Source organism: Diaphorina citri, unplaced genomic scaffold (genome assembly GCF_000475195.1).
Source record: "Diaphorina citri unplaced genomic scaffold, Diaci psyllid genome assembly version 1.1 scaffold1874, whole genome shotgun sequence".
Lineage (NCBI taxonomy): Eukaryota > Metazoa > Arthropoda > Insecta > Hemiptera > Psyllidae > Diaphorina > Diaphorina citri.
This window is the reverse complement of record NW_007379300.1, coordinates 25,472-48,416: the sequence shown is the minus strand read 5'-3', so window position 1 is coordinate 48,416 and position 22,945 is coordinate 25,472. Positions and strand designations below refer to the sequence as shown.

The window sequence follows — 22,945 nt, the reverse complement described above, 5'->3', positions numbered from 1 at the left end:
TAAAGCCTGCTACACACGCTGTGATAAAGTGACACACGCTCTCGACATTTAGTTATGTTTGTCTTGACTCGAGACAGACAGAACCTCGCCGAGTCCGCACCGCATCCTCTCCCCGAGCAGAGTCCGCACCGCATCCTCCCCGAGCATAGTCCGCACCGCATCCTCCCCGAGCAGAGTCCGCTACACGGACAACTGTCGATGCGATGATGTGTATCGCGACAAGTTCAAATGCCTTGTTTTTCTTTCGCTCCGGGCGGGAATCGAACCCGCAACCCAGCTACCTTCTAATCCAAACCTGGTCCACCTATATATCAAATTAAAGGTCTTTTTACCAGGAACACGAAAGTGGTGGTGCAAATTTTGTCCATAAAGCCAAAAAATCAAAAAAAAAAAACTGGTTTTTGGGAGGTTTTTTTTTCACATTTTCTCACACAAATGAGCTCTGATCTTGAAATTTGTCGCGACGACCTATGAACTCAAAGCGAGAAAATTTTAGATAACACTTCAGTCGTTATTTTAAGACCGGTTTTAGCGTTAACTATGTTAAGCTGCGCTGAGCCAATAAATGGATGGGTGACTTAAACATTATATTGGGAATCAAGGGAGAACGGGCTCTAGTCTTGATTTTAAATCATTACATGAAAGTAAAATCAAATCAAGAATAATAATAAACTGAATATTAAACAAATTAAATAGGTACATAGGTACTGATTTTCTTTAATCACGATCGAATAAACTACGGGCTAAAAAATTCCCGGAGGGACGGGCCCCGCTTGTTTTAACTGTAGGTACCTATAGGTATTCTACTCATACTAGGTAGGTACCAGTAGAAGGTGGAACGGGAAGTAGTCTAGTAATGTTAACTGTCAATGTACCACGTGCTGATAAAGAAAGTACTTTATTGGAAGAAAAAAAAAATGCCAATGCAGTAATTTTATTGTAGTACGTAGAAATGTCAACGTAGCCATTTTATTGTAGTACATACGAAGCAATGTCAACGTAGTAACAGTAATCTAGTAATGTAACACGTAGCACCTGGCACGTCAATACTTCATTCCCAAATCCTTATCTTTACTGAGTTCAGAGTTTAGACTCGGTGATTTTGGAGTTAATTTGTCCTTCAGTTTTGCCATGACTTTCCATTTGTACAATTTGTATGAAATCTGGCAAAAAGATCAACACATAATGATGGGCATCTGCTCGGTAAATTTTGGGACCTGAGGGGGTACCGTAAGAGCTCGTTTTAGGAGATTCTTTGTTTACCAGAATACTGTTAAAAATCTGGTGTGAACATCACACGACTTTCCTTATCCTATTGAATGATGCTTATTTGGGTGTTCTTTTACCCTAACTTTTACAGTCTCTCTAAACGTTTAGTCGGTATAACTGAAAACCGCCAAAAAGTCGTCAAAATACCGCCAACCGCAGCACCTCATCCAAACGTTCCGATTGTTAAATTACACCGAAAACCGCCAAAAAGCGGTAAAATGCCGCCAAGCGTTGCATCGGTCTTAACCAAAAGTTTCGTGTCGCATTCTCACATTTGACAGCTACATACCAAATTTCAAGTCTCTAGCTCTTACCGTTCTTGAGATATTTTGTTTACAGACAGACACACACACGGAACTATGGCTGAAACTTTGAATTTGGGCTCTAGAGACCTCAAAACGTTTTTTGACACCAAAAACTGACCATCGAAAATTTGAACCGATTTACTTTCCTTCCTACCTATAGGATAAGGAAATCAAAAAACAATGACATTTCATAACAGGTGCAAAGGTACATACTTAATTGTGATCAAATGCAACCATAAACGTTGGAAATGAGGCAAACATTATTTTTTATGTTTGTTTAAGTGACTAATACATGTTTTTTTAGGATGATTACATTTTTTCTCTTCTTTTTAGCCCGTCCTTCCTTTATTATTACGATAGTATCTTAATTGTGATCAAATGCAACCATAAACGTTGGAAATGAGGCAAACATTATTTTTTATGTTTGTTTAAGTGACTAATACATGTTTTTTAGGATGATTACATTTTTTCTCTTCTTTTTAGCCCGTCCTTCCTTTATTATTACGATAGTAATAAAAAAGGTATAAGGGACGGGCTATTTGCTTCGGTGTCGTCTGTCGGTCTGTCTGTCTGTGAGTATCTAATAAAAAAAGGTATAAGGGACGGGCTATTGTATTCGCTTCGGTGTCGTCTGTCTGTCTGTCCCCATAGAAGGACTTATTAAAGGTCTTTTTACCAGGAACACGAAAGTGGTGGTGCAAATTTTGTCCAGAAAACCATAAAGCCAAAAAACTAAAAAAACTGGTTTTTTGGGATTTTTTTTTCACATTTTCTCACACAAATGAGCTCTGATCTCGAAATTTGTCGCGACGACCTATGAACTCAAAGCGAGAAACTTTTAGAAGTTTTAGATAACACTTCAGTCGTTAATTTAAGAGCGGTTTTAGCGTTAACTATGTTAAGCTACGCCGAGGAAGGCCAATAAATGGATGGACGACTTAAACATTATATTGGGGATCAAGGGAGAACGGGCTCTATGATTTTAAATCATTACATGAAAGTAAAATCAAAAAATCAAATCAAGAATGATAATAAACTGAATATTAAACAAATTATCATTACATGAAAGTAAAATCAAAAAATCAAATCAAGAATAATAATAAACTGAATATTAAACAAATTAGGTAGGTATACCATTACATGAAAGTAAAATCAAAAAATCAAATCAAGAATAATAATAAACTGAATATTAAACAAATTAGATAGGTACATTTGTACTGATTTTCTTTAATCACGATCGAATAAACTACGGGCTAAAAAATTCCCGGAGGGACGGATCCGGCTTGTTTTAACTGTAGGTACCTATAGGTATTCTACTCACATTATATTGGAAATCAAAGGAGAACGGGCTCTAGTCTTGATTTTAAATCATTACATGAAAGTAACATCGAAAAATCAAATCAAGAATAATAATAAACTGAATATTAAACAAATTAGATATGTAGGTAGGTACATAGGTACTGATTTTCTTTAATCACGATCGAATAATCTACGGGCTGAAAAATTCCCGGAGGGACGGGCCCCGCTTGTTTTAACTGTAGGTACCTATAGGTATTCTACTCGTACTAGGTACCAGTAAGTATACCTACTAGGCTAGGATCCTAATGAATCACCATCCACATGTTGAAACCATGAGCTTAAAGATCATCGATATCATCACGATCTTTTTACAAAGTTTTGTTCATCACTACTTTTTTTTTCTCTCTTCTCTAGGCTACGATCCTAATGAATCACCATCCACATGTTGAAACCATGAGCTTAAAGATCATCGATATCATCATCACGATCTTTTTACAAAGTTTTATTCATCACTACTTTTTACTTTCCTTATCCTATAGGAAGGAAAGTAATGTAATCGGGTCAAAATTTCGATGGTCAGTTTTTAGTGTAAAAACACGTTTTGAGGTCCCTAGAGCCTAACTCCAAAGTTTCAGTTTTCGATGGTCAGTTTTTAGTGCCAAAACACGTTTTGAGGTCCCTAGAGCCTAACTCCAAAGTTTCAGTGTCAGTTTTTAGTGCCAAAACACGTTTTGAGGTCCCTAGAGCCTAACTCCAAAGTTTCAGTCATTGGTCCGTGTGTGTGTGTCTCCTGTCTGTAAACAAAATATCTCGAGAACGGTAAGAGCTAGAGACTTGAAATTTGGTATGTATCTTTCAAATGTGACAAGAATGCGACACACAAAATATCTCGAGAAGAACGGTAAGAGCTAGAGACTTGAAATTTGGTATGTAGATGTCAAATGTGACAAGGATGCGACACGAAACTGGTTAAGATCGGTGCAACGGTTGGCGGTATATTGACCGCTTTTTGGCGGTTTTTAACCGTTTTTTTTTTTTTGCCGGTTTTCAGCTATACCGACTAAACGGTTAGAGATATTGTAAAAGTTTGGTTATAAGAACAAGAACACCCAAAATAAGCATCATTCAATAGGATGAGGAAAGTCGTGTGATGTTCACACCAGATTTTTTTTTTTTCTCTCTCTCTCTCTTCTACAGAAAATTTTCCAAGGCAGGCCCGTATCCAGAATTTCAGTGAGGGGGAGGGGGGTTATAGACCAATACTTTTAGTAGGTACCTACATATGTATATTTATGGTTCGGTCGTGTAGGTGCTGCACAGAAAGGAGAGGGGACAGTGTTTTACCTGTGTAACTCGTAGGTTTTTTACCTAGATAAATTAGTCACTGTCGTACAGGAGAAGAGAAAAAGGGGGAGACCGAAACTGAGGTGGAGGGAGGGATAAGGTTGAGGAAGACCTGAGAGAAGAAAAGGGATGGAGAAGGGGAGGAGGCGTTAGATAGGAGGGTATGGAGGGGTAGGAGGAAAGGAGGGTAACGCCGACCCTATACACAGGAACAGTGACATGAGGGACCCTAAGGAACCGCGCACATGGGTCTGAAACAGAGAAACATAAGAAGGGTAAAAATTTACAGTAGAGTTTCATTTCTACTCAACCTACTCCAGATTGCCCCAGCACAGACGTCACACCTGGCAAGAAAAAAGTCACTTTTGCACCCCCTGGTCACAAAGCCAAGCCGCATGCACTCCGTGATGCATCATATGTCATTTGCAGTCCAATGAACCAGTCCCAGTCAATCTTACGACCCAAGACTAGTTCAAGTTTGCTGTCCAAACCTGCTCACTCAAGTAGCAAACCTGTTACCCTTCAACTTCAAAGAGGTAAATACTCTCAAACTTCTAACTCACAAGCTAGGTCTAGCTTAAGACCTACCGCCGTACCTTTTGTACCAGGTTCAAGTCCTGATGCCCACAGAAAGTCATTAGGTTCAAACCCTAATGATTTAGGTTCAAAAAGGGGATTTAGCTAAAAATAGGAAATTCACCTAGATACCTAGTGGTCCAAACTTTAAAGTAAGTTTTAAAGTAAACCGGGAAAAAGAGTATGGTACACTACACACATAAGTAAGCCCTGCCTTGTAAGCGCTAGGTCGCGGGTTCGATTATTTCCGCCCGGGGCGGATTATAGCTCCGCTATACGTTAGTAATAGAAACTAAAGATAGGAAATTTACCTGGTGGTCTAAGCTTTAAAGGAAACCGGGAAAAAAGTAAGGTAGGTACACTACACACATACCTAAGTCAGCCTAGTTAACTAGAAGCGTAGCGCATCTGCCTTGTAAGCGCTAGGTCGCGGGTTCGATTATTCCCGCCCGGGGCGGATTTTTTCCTGAACGGATAGGATTCGTTCTCAGAACGGCTGGCTTTAGACCTTGCTTAACTAGAAAAAAAAGAGGGTAGATGTAAATTAATAGTGGTAGTAGGGAATGACAATGAAATAAGATACAACAGGTAATGATAGGTAGTGGTAGAGACATTGTGAAAGTAATTGTGATAAGGAAAATAGAAATGGTGCAACGCTCGTGGTTCGAGTCTCTTCGAGAACTTTCTGGAATTTCAAGAAAATTGATGTAATTAGCTACAAAAATGTAAAAAATTACGATTGATCAACTACAACTACGAGTTAAGTAACTCTCTCACTCACTTACTTACTCACCCACTCACTCACTCACTCACTCACTCTCTAGTAACTCTATAGTCTCTTCTCACGAAAATACAGGAAAGAAGGCTTCAATGGTTCGGACATGTAGAAAGAAGAGATCAAGAATAGAGAGAGAGATCAATATGTTGGAACTTGACCACTACACCACCGAGGCAGGTAAAAAGAGTCGTTCTTTCATATAACTCACTCACTTTTTAGACATTTCCAGTAAAATAAGTCCCTTCTCACCTGAATTTCCACTGAGTCGTTCGTTGAAAAGAGTCGTTCTTTGTTATAACTCTCTCACTCATTCACTCACTCTCTAGTGTCTTCTCACCTGAATTTCCACTGATCCATACCTCGGCTGGGATTGAACCCACGCCCTCCTGTTTACCAGGCGAGCGCCTTGACCACTACACCACCGAGGCAGGTAAAAAGAGGCAGGTCGTTCTTTCATATAACTCACTCACTTTTTAGACATTTCCAGTAAAATAAGTCTCTTCTCACCTGAATTTCCACAATTTCCAAATACACATCCTGCCTCTCCCGCAACCATTGGAGTGACTTGTTGAAAATACAGGAAAGAAGGCTTCAATGGTTCGGACATGTAGAAAGAAGAGATCAAGAATAGAGAGAGAGATCAATATGTTGGAAAGAGGTTGAGAGATATGGAAGTTGGAGGTAAGAGAGACAGGTGAAGACCAAGAATGAGATATATGGACAAAGTGAAACAGGATTTGAAAGAGAAGAGGTTGGAAGTTAGCCACGCCCAAAACCGAGGCGCATGAAAGAGGTTGATTCAAAACGTCGACCCTACATGAGTGGGAAAAGACGCAGTAAAAAAAGAAGAAGAAGATGTATCATCTCAAAAGTTCACCTTTGGATGTCAATGGTTCTGCGAACTGCAAAATTCATTCAGAAAATGGCCCCCACGGTTCCTGCATGGTCTTGCTTGAGCCCAAAATCTAAAGAGCAGATTTCCTTTAGGTGTTTAACATACTTCATATGTAAAGCTGTATCAAGCGTGCCGGGAGGCGCGCGGACGTCAAGAAATCGAAGCGCCGCCAGGCCTGTCGTATTAACACGAAATAGAGTTTCATGGTTTTTCGGCATAGTGCAGAATAATAATAGTGCTTATTTATACTGCTCGCATAGGACTGAAAAGTCCCTTTACTCCAGCAGTAGGCTACTACTATTAGGTGGTCAAATTCTCAAATTATTTTGAGGACAAAATTCCAAACGTCGGCTGGGATTGAACCCACGTGACTTGTTGGCTCCCTCAGCATCCTGTTTGCTCAGCAAAAATAATGGTGACTCAGGTAGGATTAGCATGAACGCGACCAGACACAGTACAGGGGGTACGGAAGAGGCCAGGATAAGAACAGAAGAGGAGTTAGGTGTTTAACATACTTCATATGTAAAGCTGTATCAAGCGTGCCGGGAGGCGCGCGGACGTCAAGAAATCGAAGCGCCGCCAGGCCTATCGTATTAACAGATTTTTCGGCATAGTGAATAATAATAATAATAATAATAATAGTGCTTATTTATACTGCTCGCATAGGACTGAAAAGTCCCTTTACTTCAGCAAGTAGGCTACTACTATTAGGTGGTCAAATTCTCAAAATATTTAATAATAATAATAATAGTGCTTATTTATACTGCTCGCATAGGACTGAAAAGTCCCTTTAATCCAGCAGTAGGCTACTACTATTGTTGTGGTCAAATTCTCAAATTATTTTGAGGATAAAATTCCAAACGTCGGCTGGGATTAAACCCATGCCCTCCTGTTTACCAGGCGAGCGTCTTGAAATCTACACCACCGAGGCAGGTTATAGAAGGGGACGGAAAAAACTCACCGCAAAACGCGGCCAAGTACAAGTTTCGTCGGCCGGTCGGCAGGCGCATGGTGACATCCGGAATAGATCCGTCTTCTTCGTCGCGGCGCAGTGGTTCGACAGCGGCCAAGTCCTCTTCGAGACGGCTAGAGGGGAACTGATCCATGATAAGGCCGGTGACGTGGATAACAAACTCGAGTGGGCCACTTCAACCTGGGAAATGGAGGTCCTGTTCAGTCCTCCGGGGTGAGATAACGTGGGCTGGAAAAAAAAAAAAAAAATGGGACGCTATGAGACTAAACTTAGAAACACACTATTATTACGTCACGTGAGCACACGTGATATGAGGGTGGGACGCTATGAGACTAAACTTAGAAACACACTATTTTTACGTCACGTGAGCACACGTGATATGAGGGTGGGACGCGTTATGAGACTAAAGCGCGAACGACCTACCGTCCGTAGTATTAGAAGGCTTTAAAGAGGGGAAATAAAGCTGGGGTGAAGGAACTGTTGAGTCCTATTCGGGCAGGATAAACAAGGTATATTCTATTCTGCTATCACCTCACGTGAGGGCAGTGTGGCTATCATGAACGAAATTACCTACAATATTATGGGAAAACTTTGAACTGCATCTTTCTAAGTCCCCATGAACTCAAGTGATAGTCGTGTGTTTCTACCTTAACGTAATTACTAGGGGGGGAAACACACACACATATGTACTTCGATCCGATCATCCCAAAAAACACTTCGTGAAAAAATCAAACTCTTGACATTCGCGCAGCTCTCGGCACGCTTGATATTGGGCACTAAGTAAAAATCTTCAGCGAATAAGTCGAATAACACGGGAATCAGTGTTGTTCACCCAGAGAGCATTTACAACCGTTACCTGCAAGTTGTAAAGTCAACAATATGTCAATAAAATGACAACAATTTCTTTCACAAAAATGATAGTTCCTTATAAAAAAAGAGCCCATAAGGCCAGCCACTCACTATATATCAGGTAGACCTGACAGGTACATCTGATCAGGTCCGCCCGTCAGCTCTACCAGAGAGTGTGTGTGCTCATCAGGTATCAAGCAAACCTGACAGACGATCTAATTTCACAGCAAGTTTCACGTAGGTAAGTACTAAAGCAGAAAGCAGCCTGCAGTAGGAACTGAAGCGGTCACGCGAAATTCCATAGAGATAAAAACCTATAGCTACCTATTTTTTGTTTATTTTTTGTTTATCTGGAGATATTGTACCCTAATTCCTTCTTGGATTTGATTATTATTTTATTTTTATTACCTATTTATTTATTTTTTAGAAATTATTAATCAGAAAGCAGCCTGCAGTAGGAACTGAAGTGGTCACGCGAAATTCCATAGAGATAAAAACCTATAGCTACCTATTTTTTGTTTATCTGGAGATATTGTACCCTAATTCCTTCTTGGATTTGATTATTATTTTATTTTTATTACTTTTTATTACCTATTTATTTATTTTTAGAAATTATATAAAGCCTGCTACACACGCTGTGATAAAGTGACACACGCTCTCGACATTTAGTTATGTTTGTCTTGACTCGAGACAGACAGAACCTCGCCGAGTCCGCACCGCATCCTCTCCCCGAGCAGAGTCCGCACCGCATCCTCCCCGAGCAGAGTCCGCACCGCATCCTCCCCGAGCAGAGTCCGCTACACGGACAACTGTCGATGCGATGATGCGTATCGCGACAAGTTCAAATGCCTTGTTTTTCTTTCGCTCCGGGCGGGAATCGAACCCGCAACCCAGCTACCTTCTAAGCTAACTAGTCTGGCTGTCAAATTCTGGAACTATTTTTTTCCCCCTCTTAATCCGACATCGACAGTCAGATATACCTACTCAAAAGTGGCTGCGGAATCAGTCAACTTCGTGGATTCGTATAAGCTTAAACCTTTCAGGGCTGTTGGTCAATACACCTAAGTCTCAGAGTGCTCTTTTTGTGTAGGTAGGTACGGAGGTAAGCTACATGGTTCGACATCGACAGTCAGATATACCTACTCAAAAGTGGCTGCGGAATCAGTCAACTTCGTGGATTCGTATAAGCTTAACCCTTTCAGGGCTCTTGGTCAATACACCTAAGCCTCAGAGTGAGACATCGACAGTCAGATATACCTACTCAAAAGTGGCTGCGGAATCAGTCAACTTCGTGGATTCGTATAAGCTTAACCCTTTCAGGGCTGTTGGTCAATACACCTAAGCCTCAGAGTGCTCTTTTTGTGTAGGTAGGTACGGAGGTAAGCTACATGGTTCCAAGAGTAACCCGGTACTCCAAGTACAAAAATTCTACACGATTTTATGTACACACGAACAATTTGTTATATCATCTGGTCGTGTGACTGGATTGTAGGAAAAAAAAGTGGAGTGTGTAGGTATGTATAAGGCTTGAAATTTAGTTATTTACACGCTAAGCAGCAAGGCCATGTTCGCAAAAAATTGCGATAATAATAAAATCATTGGCACACTCTAATAAATATCAATGAAAAATAAAAAATAAAAAAAATCATTTTTATCGATAATCCTAAATTGGGCTGCATATTAGTTGCGAACAAAACCACCGAGTTGTGGAAAATAGAGAAGAAACGAAGTCAGGAATTTATAAGACACTGCGGCCGTACATTTCTCGAGGTCCGGCCCGCAGACACTTTTGATCATCATTACTTATGGAAGCTGTCTGCGAAATTTGAGCGACCTGTGGCCAAAGGTAAAGTCGTGAGAAGCGATAGGATATGGTATTGCGGAAAGAAAGCGTATGGAAGCTGTCTGCGAAATTTGAGCGACCTGTGGCCAAAGGTAAAGTCGTGAGAAGCGATAGGATATGGTATTGCGGAAAGAAAGCGTAAAGTTAAGTTGGGCAGGTTTTTGAAAGTTCTTCCCGAATTTCACCTAACAACCCTACCTACAATGACAAGACATCGGCGCGCCACGGTACCATTCAGATAAAAATAGGTATGATCTTCAACATTTGGAATTCGATTGGGATCTAAAAAAAAATTCTAACGCTAGTAGAGCTAAATCCCCGGTCTGGTTGGGTATTTCGTATAAAAGTTGAGTGCTTTTTGCTAATTTTGCAACAGGGTAAAGTGAGTATTATTTGTTCATGCCCATAAAATCATATGTATTTATCTGATCGGCCTCCGGCCGCTGGCAAAGATAGCTACGTTGTACTTATAAATATATTGCAAATCGATATTTCAAAATTTAATTTTTGGGGCCTAATTTCAATGTGAATCATTAGTGGGACCTATTTGAAGCACAAATCACCCATCGATATGAATTTCCCATTTTTTATGCTTCCCCTATTGGCGGGAGAACATAGAAAAATAAAAATTTGAATAGGCCATAACTCCGGCCCTGGTCGGATTGTCAGATCGAGCTCAAACTTGTACCAAAGTACTACGTTCCTTAAGACCTTTGATAATTATGATGTATCACAAACACGGGGTTCTCATTTAAGATTTTAAAGTTGGCCCCCGTTTCGCGGACTTCGCGAAATTTTTCGCGAATCGCGATATTGCCAAAATATCCGTTTTTCGAAATTTCCAACAGGCTTCGAGAAAAACAATTTAAGTTATTTAAGCATAAATTCTGGGACACCCTGTATAAAAATGAATGTGTGTGTGTTTGTTTGTTCGAACTTTATGCCTGGCCAAACCACTCATCCGACTGCTATGAAACTTTGTCAACTTATTGCTTGTACTCCACTACTCCCGTGAAGGTTATAGGCTATTTTCCGGTTCGTTTTTGTTAAGCTATGCCGAGCGAGACTACTAAATGGATGAGTGACATGAACGGCCATGCCTTCAGGATTTACTAGCAGAAATCCGGAGCGAAGAGACGGGTTTCGGCTAGGTTATAAATAAAAAATATATTGCCGCTGGCAAGGCCGGCTATGTGAGCTGAGTTATAGGTATAGGTATAGGTATAGGTATGTTTTATTTGGTATCAATTTTTTTTTTACAAAGAATTTCTTATCCTAAGCTTAATATAAACTTCTAGAAATCCGGAGCGAAGAGACGGGTTTCGGCTAGGTTATAAATAAAAAATATATTGCCGCTGGCAAGGCCGGCTATGTGAGCTGAGTTAAAAAATAAACATAATGCGATCTCTGCCCGCTCTTTTTTATGATATACAGGGTGACTCAGCGTTATTAAAATGATGCTACACGTTCAATTTTCAAGATAAAAGAGTGATATTTATTATAAATGAAAGATAACAAAATAGGGTTTACTTTTTTGGGCATTTTGTTTGTGATGATGATCAGGTGTGGAAGACAACGCTAGCCGAAAAATCGCCCTCACTTTGAAACTCGAAGGTAGAAAATTCAGTATCCTCACTGATCATCGTCCTCTCACATATGCTTTTACCAAGTCTAGAGACAATTGTTCTCCTCGTCAAATTCGTCACTTTTCTTACATAAGTCAATTCTCAACCGGCATTCAATATGTCAAAGGTGTAGGTAAACAATGCAAGGTAGAAAATTCAGTATCCTCACTGATCATCGTCCTCTCACATATGCTTTTACCAAGTCTAGAGACAATTGTTCTCCTCGTCAAATTTGTCACTTGTCTTACATAAGTCAATTCTCAACCGGCATTCAATATGTCAAAGGTGTAAACAATGCTCCCGCAGACTCCCTATCCAGAATTGAAACCATTGTCAAGAAGACAGTCAGTGCCTCAGAACTGGCAAAAGCTCAAGAGTCTGACACGGATCTCGAAGATTTCCTTGAGAATAATCATTGTCAAGAAGACAGTCAGTGCCTCAGAACTGGCAAAAGCTCAAGAGTCTGACACGGATCTCGAAGATTTCCTTGAGAATAATGTAGGTACAACATAACCTCGACCTTTGTCGTATGTTGATGGTCAATGTTGAATTGTATTGCGACACATCAACTGACACTCCACGTCCATTTGTTCCAAAGAACCTTCGTTTCCAATTGTTCAAAGAGTTCCATAACCTGTCTCATCCTGGTGGTCGTGCTACTGATCGATTAATTTCTTCAAAGTGTCAATAAGTTTTCTTTTAAAAAATTGGGGCTTTATTACGATAGGTCTGGTTGCCCCCTCGGGGGCAACCAGACTGTATAGACAGTACATCTGATAAGAATTCTTTTTTACAGGGTCCAGATGAGGAGTTAAATTTATTTTGAATATAATTGGAGTTTGGGGTGAAATAAATCTTAACTGTTTGGCTCCTATTTGAAAGATAGTTGGAGAACCATGATAGTAAGGGGCCGTCGACTCCTACTGCCTTTAATTTTGCGCAAAAGATGTTGACATTCAATCTGTCAAATGCCTTACTATAGTCCAATGCACATGCGTCTACTTGAGTTCCGGTTTTCTGGACAAAATTTGCACCACCACTTTCGTGTTCCTGGTAAAAAGACCTTTAATTTGATATATAGGTCGACCAGGTTTGGATAGGTCCTTCTATGGGGACAGACAGACAGACAGACTAACACACGGACGACGCCGAAACGAATACAATAGTCCGTCCCTATACCTTTTATTATTACTAATGTAATTTAATAAAGGAAGGGTGGACTAAAAAAAAAATCGGATGTAACCATCACACCACTTTTTGTTATCTGGATGAGGTACTTGAAGGATGGGGGGTTATAGACCAATACTTTTAGTAGGTGCATATGTATATTTATGGTTCGGTCATGTAGGTGCTGCATAGAAAGGAGAGAGGACAGTGTTTTACCTATGTAACTCGTAGGTTTTTCACCTAGATAAATTAGTCACTGTCGGTACAGGAGAAGAGAAAAAGGGGGAGACCGAGACTGAGGTGGAGGGATATGGTTGGGGAAGACTTGAGAGAAGAAAAGGGATGGAGAAGGGAGGAGGCGTTAGATAGGAGGGTATGGAGGGGTAGGATAAAGGAGGGTAATGCCGACTTGAGTTCCGGAAGTTGTGTCTGTTGTGTTCCCTCACATGTTCCACAACAATCTGTGCTGACAGATTGTGCTCCATAGCCTCTATCAATGCCACTCTCAGACCCCATTCCACTGTCCATAGTACCACCAGCTATGCCACTGGTACCTCAGTCTCAATCTCCAGTAGTTCCACCACTGACCACGTTTCAAACATCTCAGGTAGTTCCCCAATTTGCGCCACTGGTTATTCCTCAACCTACTCCAGATTGCCCCAGCACAGACGTCACACCTGGCAAGAAAAAAGTCACTTTTGCACCCCCTGGTCACAAAGCCAAGCCGCATGCACTCCGTGATGCATCATATGTCATTTGCAGTCCAATGAACCAGTCCCAGTCAATCTTACGACCCAAGACTAGTTCAAGTTTGCTGTCCAAACCTGCTCACTCAAGTAGCAAACCTGTTACCCTTCAACTTCAAAGAGGTAAATACTCTCAAACTTCTAACTCACAAGCTAGGTCTAGCTTAAGACCTACCGCCGTACCTTTTGTACCAGGTTCAAGTCCTGATGCCCACAGAAAGTCATTAGGTTCAAACCCTAATGATTTAGGTTCAAAAAGGGGATTTAGCTAAAAATAGGAAATTCACCTAGATACCTAGTGGTCTAAGGGATTCCCTCCTGTCTTTTCTCAAAAATCAGAGACCCTGTTTGAGTGTATTTTCCTCTCCGTCAACAACAACTGTCTACTAAATAGGCTGAATAGGTAAGTGATTTATTGTTGTGTGTTGACTAATAGATCAGTTGCGCTTACTTGGGTGATGTTTCAAATTCATAGAGCAGGAAAAAACCATGTAAAAATGAGGAACAACGGAATTTTTCTTTTTCTTCTACGACTTCTAGATCCCGAGATAAATCCATTTGGCTGGCTTTCTTCTGTCCTGTCTCCCTTTTCACTTCGCTTTCGAGACGATAAGATGCCGTTGCTCGCTAAATACACTAAGCAATAATTTATGACTTGAACTCGAACCACGAACCTCCAGATCCAGAGCCCACTACACTACTGAGGTTGTTTATTTTTTATTGATTTTAATTTATTATGGTACTCAGGTTGTTGGTTTTTTCCATAAGAATACATATAAAAAAAGAAAAGATGTCTTTTTATTTATCAAAAACAATTTTATATCACAAATCGGCAAAAACAACAACAAAGGCATAACATCTTTTTATCTGAAATATTTTCATTTTAATATTTTAATATATTTTTTTTATTATTATTATTTTTCTGAAATATTTTCATGCTGTAATAAACATTCTACATATTTCTCTACAGGTTCCTACTTGGAGCCAATCATTCCTTAAAACTTCAACTTTTCTGTGGAACGCGGGTTAGGTAGTATGCATTCTCTACAGGTTCCTACTTGGAGCCAATCATTCCTTAAAACTTCAACTTTTCTGTGGAACGCGGGTTAGGTAGTATGCAAAAAAAAACTTTCACAATTAGCTTTCTCGTATTCTCGTCGATGCGATGGTTGTAAGGATAGGATACTACGGTTAGGAAATGGGAACAAAGGATTGCCACATTTTAGTATCTTTCTAATAAAATAAAATAAATAATATCGTTCTAACTCCTTAGACTACGACATTTTAGTATCTTTTTAGTATACATATTTCTAATTATTACGTAGGGTTAAGTTCGAGTAGGTAATTGGTAAAAGAAAATGTGTCAAATCAGTTACTTTTACTTAAGTAACCTGTCATTTTACAGCTGAATCACAACACAACCGACGGATTTTCCAAAGATACCTAGACATTTAATAAATAGGTATTGACGAAATAATAATACAAAGTAATCAATCATTACCTGTTCTTTTTATAGGTAGAATTTGACACCTTTAAGAAGACTCATCCGAGTAATTTCACACTGCTCACAATTCACAACAAATAGGGAAAAAATTGAGGAAAAGAAACGAGGCAGACACGAGAAAAGGAAATTGAAAATTTTAAAATCACTGAACGATTTATAATATAAATTTAACAGACAATTGAGATTAAAAGACAATTTTGAAAAAAATTAAAATTTATATTTTAATTTGTGAAGATTCTTTTCTAAATAGTTATACCAATAATTATTTGCATTTATTTTGAACGATTTATTTTTAACAAATTTACCTCTAACTAAACCCCCACAGTGACAACTTAAAGCCCAACTTATTAACTCCATCTATCAACAGGTCTAGCCAAGAGCCAATCGTTGAATATCAATGTAAGTGAGAATGTTATATCAGTACCAACCAAAGAAGATGATTGGAAAGAGAATAGATAATTATGTTGTAAAGGAAAAAGCAAAATTTTTTTTTTTTTTTTTTTTTTTTTTTTTTTTTTTTTTTTTTTTTTTTTTTTTTTTAGCTCTTCAAGTCTTCACTCCACTCTGTTTTTAGCCTGAGTGAACTCTACAGCTCACTGGATCACTATAGTAATGGTTTCCCTATGGAACAGTTTGAGCATAATATGAACTAAAGTTTTCTCCTCTACAAAAAATAAAATTGATATATCACACTTGCACAAATAAAACCACAGCCATAGAGAAATTCCAACATTTTTACTGTAGATTATGAAGAGATAGATCAGTAGGTCAGGGCCGTATCCAGGATTTTGTCGAGGGGGGGGTGGATGCTCCAAATTTTCGAAGCCTGACCTACAGTACAGGAGAAAAATGAAGTTGTAAAGGAAAAAGCAAAAACCTGTGGCTAAACTCAGTTTAGCATACATTTGAATTTGAATTCATTGTAATGCAGAATATTTTTTTTTTGGAGTCTGACATACAGGATTTTAGGATTATTGAGATATTGGGAAAATCCTACATTGCTGCAGTGAGTACCAAAGTTGTGACATAATAACACCAAGAAACTGCATTTACATTAAAAATGAACCTGTGGGATATAAGGATATTTTTTTGGAGTCTGACATACAGGATTTTAGGATTATTGAGATATTGGGAAAATCCTACATTGCTGCAGTGAGTACCAAAGTTGTGACAAAATAACACAAAGAAACTGCATTTACATTTAAAATGAACCTGTGGGATCTAAGGATATAATTGTCCCTGGAATGCTGTTTTGCAATGTTGAATGGGTACATCCTGTTATCAATCAAACACATACTCCCACATTTACAGTACCTACAGTTTCATTATTCAAATGTACGGTTCTGTTTAAATATTATTCCTATGTACAGTTTTGTTTGAGCATATAATATGTGAAACATGCAGTTGCCATAAAAGAAACAATAATTTTTTTTTTTTTTTTTTTTTTTTTTGAAGAGGTTTGACAGAGGGAACTGTAACTGCTATGGTCTTATCGTCCCGAAAATGAGCATTCCCGTACATCCCTTCAAACCTCACTATAGCATCCATCTCACCTCCATCACTAATTTATTTCTCATCTCTTCTTCTCATTATTATTTTTTTTTTTCTTTTTTTTTATAATCAAGCAAGGTCTACTGTATTAATTATGTATTGTACCATGTTAAGAATATTTTAGCAAGCTGGGCCCGTCCCTCCGGGAATTTTTTAGCCCGTAGTTTACTCGATCGTGGTTAAAGAAAATGAGTACCTAAGTAAAGTATGTACTTGTACCTACCTATTTTGTTTAATATTCAGTTTATTATTATTACTCGCACTGCGTGCTCGGGAGGTTGCTTATACGGTCGCGCTGCGCACTCCCGGGGTTGTGCACATGGTCGCGCTTCGTGCTCCCTTGTTTACGTCGCGCTTCGCGGTGTTGAGCATAGGGTCGCGCTTCGTGCTCCCTATGACTACATAATATATGTACCTACATACTTTCATGTAATGATTGAAAATCAAGACTAGAGCCCGTTTCCCTTTTATTCCTTTTAATATTTCCTAATTACTACCAATATAATGGAATGAGCATTTAATATGTGAAACATGCAGTTGCTATAAAAGAAACAATAAAGTTTCCATGCATTGAAGGAGAAAGGCATTAATACATCTGTAGGAGGGTCTACATGGAGCAGTTTACTAGACAGTTTTGAAATTATTTATTTATTTCTTTCTTGTAAATGTAAATGCAGTTTCTTTGTGTTATTATGTCACAAGTTTGGTGCTCACTGCAGCATTGTAGGATTTACCCAATATCTCAATAATCCTAAAATTCAATGTTTACCTACCATGCTGGCACCGGTCGCTACCTATGTGCATTTAGGTATATGTCATAGCTAGTGATGGGTCGTGGGTAAATACCCACTGGGTGGGTAAATAAAAATTGGGTATTTACCCGGGTATTTATCCACCCCCAGGGTGGGTAAATACCCGGGTACTTTAAAAAAAGAAGAAAAATAAACAAAAAAACATTGTCACTTGATTTTTTTTTTTTAATTTCCCGGGCACAATTTGACTGAGGCGCTTCTTGAAAATACCCAGGTATTTATAAAAATTGGGTATTTACCCGGGTAAAAACCCAGGGTATTTACCCCAAAAATAAGTACCCGGGTATTTACCCATCACTAGTCATAGCTACTCATTTTCCTCACGAGGCTGAGTGGGCCCTGCAAGAGACAGTCACGGAATCAATCATTTGCATGATACACATTTCTTGACCCCACTGGGAATTGAACCCGGGTCTCCCGCATGCAAGGCAAGATTTAATAAAGGAAGGGTGGACTAAAAAAAAAATCGGATGTAACCATCACACCACTTTTTGTTATCTGGATGAGGTACTTGAAGGATAGGAAAGATAGAATTTTAACCCAATCACGATCAAATAAAAGGAAAGTAAAAAACAAAACACCTAAAAAATAATGAAAGTGTTGTGTAAATAAAATCTAATGCTGCCTTAGATACGTACAGACCATGGGCTAGAAATCGGTTTTTTGAACTCAGGGGATCCCAAAACCACATTTTCCCAGTTTGAAAACTTGGACAGATTCCAATGTTTCCTCATGAGATAGTAGAAGTTTCCTATGTCAACTTACTGTAGGTAATAGAAAGTAATAATACTTGGACATGTCAATCAAAATATTACCTTGAAAGGGGAGGTGGAAACTCATCTTACTACCTACCTATGTCATGTAATTTGGTCTCTTATATCTCCACATAAAATATGACAGATATTCTGAGTTATCTAGACTAGAAAAGATTAATTCTCAAGCTAGTTAGCGTGAATGGTAGAGCGCCTGCTTTGTAGGCGCTAGGTCGCGGGTTCGATTCCCGCCCAGGGCGGATTTTATCATAAACAGGTAAGGTTTGTTCTCAGAACGGCTGGCTTTCTCCTCTTCTTTCTTCGCTTTCGGAAAGATAAGAAAGATCTCCCTCTATCAAACCTCTAAAAAAAAAGTTAATTTTCTTCTTCTTCTTCTTCTTCTTCTTCTTCTTCTTCTTCGTCTTCTTCTTCGTCTTCTTCTCCTTCGTCTTCTTCTTCTTCTCCTTTTAGCTTTGGTCAAGATTGGTTAGGTTTGGTCCGCTTTGGTAAGCTAAACAAAAATTGACTTTACCTGAGTTGGAATGTGAACATCCGAGTTTAAAACACAACACTGACGTAAACGTTGACTGCGCAAGCGCAAACGTTAAGCAACATGATGTCAACATGAACACTGTAGTCACTGTCTGTACAAGGTTATAGAGATTCAGGTCGAATATCCAGTACTTCTTTGGTTTCCATTTTCTTGTTTATCTTCTGGAGAATATCAACTTTGACATAAACTCATAGACGAGGAAGTGGAAGTAGCTGAAACATTTAAACAAATAAGACATTAAAATAATGACACAATAGAAAAAATGGAGAGACCCAAAGGAAATTTAGGGAGTCTTTTTGACATCACTTGAACATCCGAGTTTAAAACACAACACTGACGTAAACGTTGACTGCGCAAGCGCAAACGTTAAGCAACATGATGTCAACATGAACACTGTGGTCACTATACAAGGTTATGGAGATTCAGGTCGAATATCCAGTACTTCTTTGGTTTCCATTTTCATGTTTATCTTCTGGAGAATATCAACTTTGACATAAACTCATAGACGAGGATGTGGAAGTAGCTGAAACATTTAAACAAATAAGACATTAAAATAATGACACAATGGAAACAATGGAGAGACCCAAAGGAAATTTAGGGAGTCTTTTTGACATCACTTGTTCAGGTAATCAGTAGATCTATATAAATAAAATTGTAGATTTGTCTGTACATTGCTTAGAATCGTGAAATTTTTGGTTATTCTTACTTCTTATTCAACCTTTCAGAAAAGTAGCCTCATCAAACTTCAAATCTACTGTGCCACGGGCGAAATTTTTCAAAAAAGTATGGAAATTTTTGAAAATTTTGATTTACAACCTTTCAGAAAAATAATAACAAAAATCCTCTTAACACATTTTTATTTTCTTCCGCATTTTTAAATAAAGTTTTTTTTAGTTATAAGTTAACAAGGCATGTATATTATTAATTTAATACAATACATGATTTAAATAACTCAAAACAATACCTGCCATTAGAGTTATTTTCGGCAAACATTTGGTACCTACCGAGCTAGGTACCTACAATGTTTTTGCATTAATTTTAGACTGTCTTGTTAGGGTCACTCCTGATTTTGGCAACTAAAAATAGTTAGATAGATACAGCATTGGAAGGACTGACAGGCCTAAAATTGAGTCGAAACAGGGAACACCCTTCACATTTCGTTTCTTCAATGAGAGACCCTTTTTTTGTAAACTAAAAATAGTTAGATAGATACAGCATTGGAAGGACTGACAGGCCTAAAATTGAGTCGAAACAGGGAACACCCTTCACATTTCGTTTGTTCAATGAGAGACCTTTTTTTTGTAGAGGTGGAAAATCTTCCTGTCTTTTTTAGATAACCTTGTGGTGAAAAAGCAAAGGTTATGTTGGATTTGTACCAACTAAAAACTACCTCACATTTGAGAATCAGCCTGGATCTGGGTTAACTTTACTACAGTACTGATTCCCTCCTAACCTTGTGGTGAAAAAGCAAAGGTTATGTTGGATTTGTACCAACTAAAAACTACCTCACATTTGAGAATCAGCCTGGATCTGGGTTGACTTTACTACAGTACTGATTCCCTCTTGTCTTTTCTCAAAAATCAGAGACCCTGTTTGAGTGTATTTTCCACTCCGTCAACAACAACTGTCTACTAAATAGGCTGAATAGGTAAGTGATTTATTGTTGTGTGTTGACTAATAGATCAGTTGCGCTTACTTACTTGGGTGATGTTTCAAATTCATAGAGCAGGAAAAAACCATGTAAAAATGAGGAAATGAGGAACAACGGAATTTTTATTTTTCTTCTACGACTTCTAGATCCCGAGATAAATCCATTAAAAAAATGCCGGTAAATCGTGAACTTTGACGTCACGACATACGCGCCCGTAGGCGATGACGTCACATCAAATGTCCCGAGCAAAGCTCCCTCGCAGGCAACGCAATGTGTTTGTGCGCATATATTTCTGCGCAGTTCTTTCTGCTCCTCCGCTAGCGCGCTTGTATAGTGACGCTACCTAACGGACGAAAAAACCAACTGCGTAAAGTCTGACGTCACACATATTTGAACTCTTTCATTAGAACGTAAAATGAAAATTAAATTTTCGACCTTTTTCAGTTATTTTTTCGGAGTTTTGACCTCAGATTCCCGCTCTTCCGATCTAGGGGGGGGTGGATGCTCCAAATTTTCGAAGCCTGACCTACAGTACAGGAGAAAAATGAAGCTTGATTTTTTTGGAGTCTGACATACAGGATTTTAGGATTATTGAGATATTGGGAAAATCCTACATTGCTGCAGTGAGCACCAAAGTTGTGACATAATAACACAAAGAAACTGCATTTACATTTAAAATGAACCTGTGGGATATAAGGATATAATTGTCCCTGGAATGCAGTTTTGCAATGTTGAATGGGTACATCCTGTTATCAATCAAACACATACTCCCACATTTACAGTACAGTACCTACAGTTTCATTATTCATATGTATGGTTTTGTTTAAATATTATTCCTATGTACAGTTTTGTTTGAGCATATAATATGTGAAACATGCAGTTGCTATAAAAGAAACAATAAAATTTCCATGCATTGAAGGAGAAAGGCATTAATACCTGCCTTGGTGGTGTTGTGGTCACGGCACTCGACTGGTAATCGCCGTTCCCCCAACCCACAACCTGTTAAATTTGAATGGGGAAAAAAGACTACCACTTCGAACTTCTGATTAGAACTTGGAATATTTACACACATAAAGTTTATTGATATTTCAGACAGGTTATTTAACACTTACAAACAAAGGTCTCTTATTGAACTTATTAGGTCTTTTCTTATTACAAAGTACTTGGAAAAAAATCACTCGGTCTTTCTTCTACTTACTTAATGTCTTCTGCTACACTTTACTTCTGATACACTTCCTACTAACTCGCCGTTCCCCCAACCCACAACCTGTTAAATTTGAATGGGGAAAAAAGACTAACACTTCGAACTTCTTATTTGAACTTGGAATATTTACACACAAAGTTTATTGATATTTGATGCTTCACTTGTACTAATTACACCTTCTATGAGATCCCCCTTGCTATATCACCCTCTTCTCTAACTTTGGATCTCACAAAAAACTATAACTGAATACAAAACTAAAATTTCCTTCAAAGGCTCGATGGCTCTATCACGACTCTAATGGCTACTTCCTAGCTACTCTAATGGCTGCTACATAGTGACTCTATCGGCTACTACATGGTGACTCTATCGGCTACTACATGGTGACTCTATCGGCTACTACATAGTGACTAATCTTACATTCCTTCTCTTCCCTGCTTCCCGCATCTCGAAAACTTTCTCCTCTCCCACTCTTCTCTCATCCTACCTTTCTTCCTTTTCACGTATCTGAACTACTTTCTTAATTCGCGATTTTCGCGACATTGGCGGCCCAAAAAAAAGAAAAATGGGCCCTAATAGGACTAAATGAGGTTACAATAACAGTAAGATACCTGACTAATACAATGAACAATATGGTGTACCTGACTGAAACTTTCAAACATTCAAAAAACAATAATCTCTAATACATGTCAGTCCTAAATGTCCTAGCTACAAAAAAACATAGTCATAATTTCATAAGTAAATATTCTCAACTAATAAATGACAAATTACAATTTCAAACTGACAAAACCTTCTAAGTAACAATAACCATTTAAGAAACAAAACTATAGGAACAAATTAATAGAACTTTATCCGTTCTGCACAAACTCAATAATAAATTACAATGAACAAATAAAGAAACAACAAAATCTTGGGTACCTAGAACTTTATCTGTTCAGGTCAAATCTCAATAACTAAAAGGCTGAAAAATAAAGAATAATTAGCAAACAAGAAAAAATGAACTTCAATCAAACTCAATATTTACAATAAATCTCGTACCTCCAAAAAACACCTGTAAACAAGAATAATTAGACAATTTGAAGGTACTAGTCGAAATCGGGTAATGTCAAAATAGGGAATCAGATTTCCAGGGGGTACAACATGGAAATAGGACGAGTTATAATCCGTCCATTGGAAATCCTAAGGTCTACATTTCTCACACTCTGATCATCGTGATTATTGTGAACATCGAAATATCTAGCTACGGGTATAT

The 22,945-nt window shown here is 38.5% G+C and overlaps 1 protein-coding gene and 1 pseudogene across 1 annotated transcript in view; both read right to left on the bottom strand.

The window, feature by feature from the left end:
• The window catches only part of LOC103517522, a 30,659-nt pseudogene extending 15,027 nt beyond the window's left edge, over nucleotides 1–15,632 (bottom strand).
• LOC103517521 overlaps nucleotides 1,081–22,945 on the bottom strand; it is a 23,526-nt gene continuing 1,661 nt past the window's right edge. Inside the window, exons 2-5 of the mRNA XM_026829589.1 lie at nucleotides 18,821–19,053; nucleotides 7,428–7,667; nucleotides 4,412–4,468; nucleotides 1,081–1,217 (exon numbers count right to left, since the gene is read on the bottom strand). Of these exons, the coding sequence (XP_026685390.1) occupies nucleotides 1,081–1,217; nucleotides 4,412–4,468; nucleotides 7,428–7,572 (339 nt within the window). The 5' untranslated portion in view covers nucleotides 7,573–7,667; nucleotides 18,821–19,053. The remainder of the gene's footprint in view (nucleotides 1,218–4,411; nucleotides 4,469–7,427; nucleotides 7,668–18,820; nucleotides 19,054–22,945) is intronic.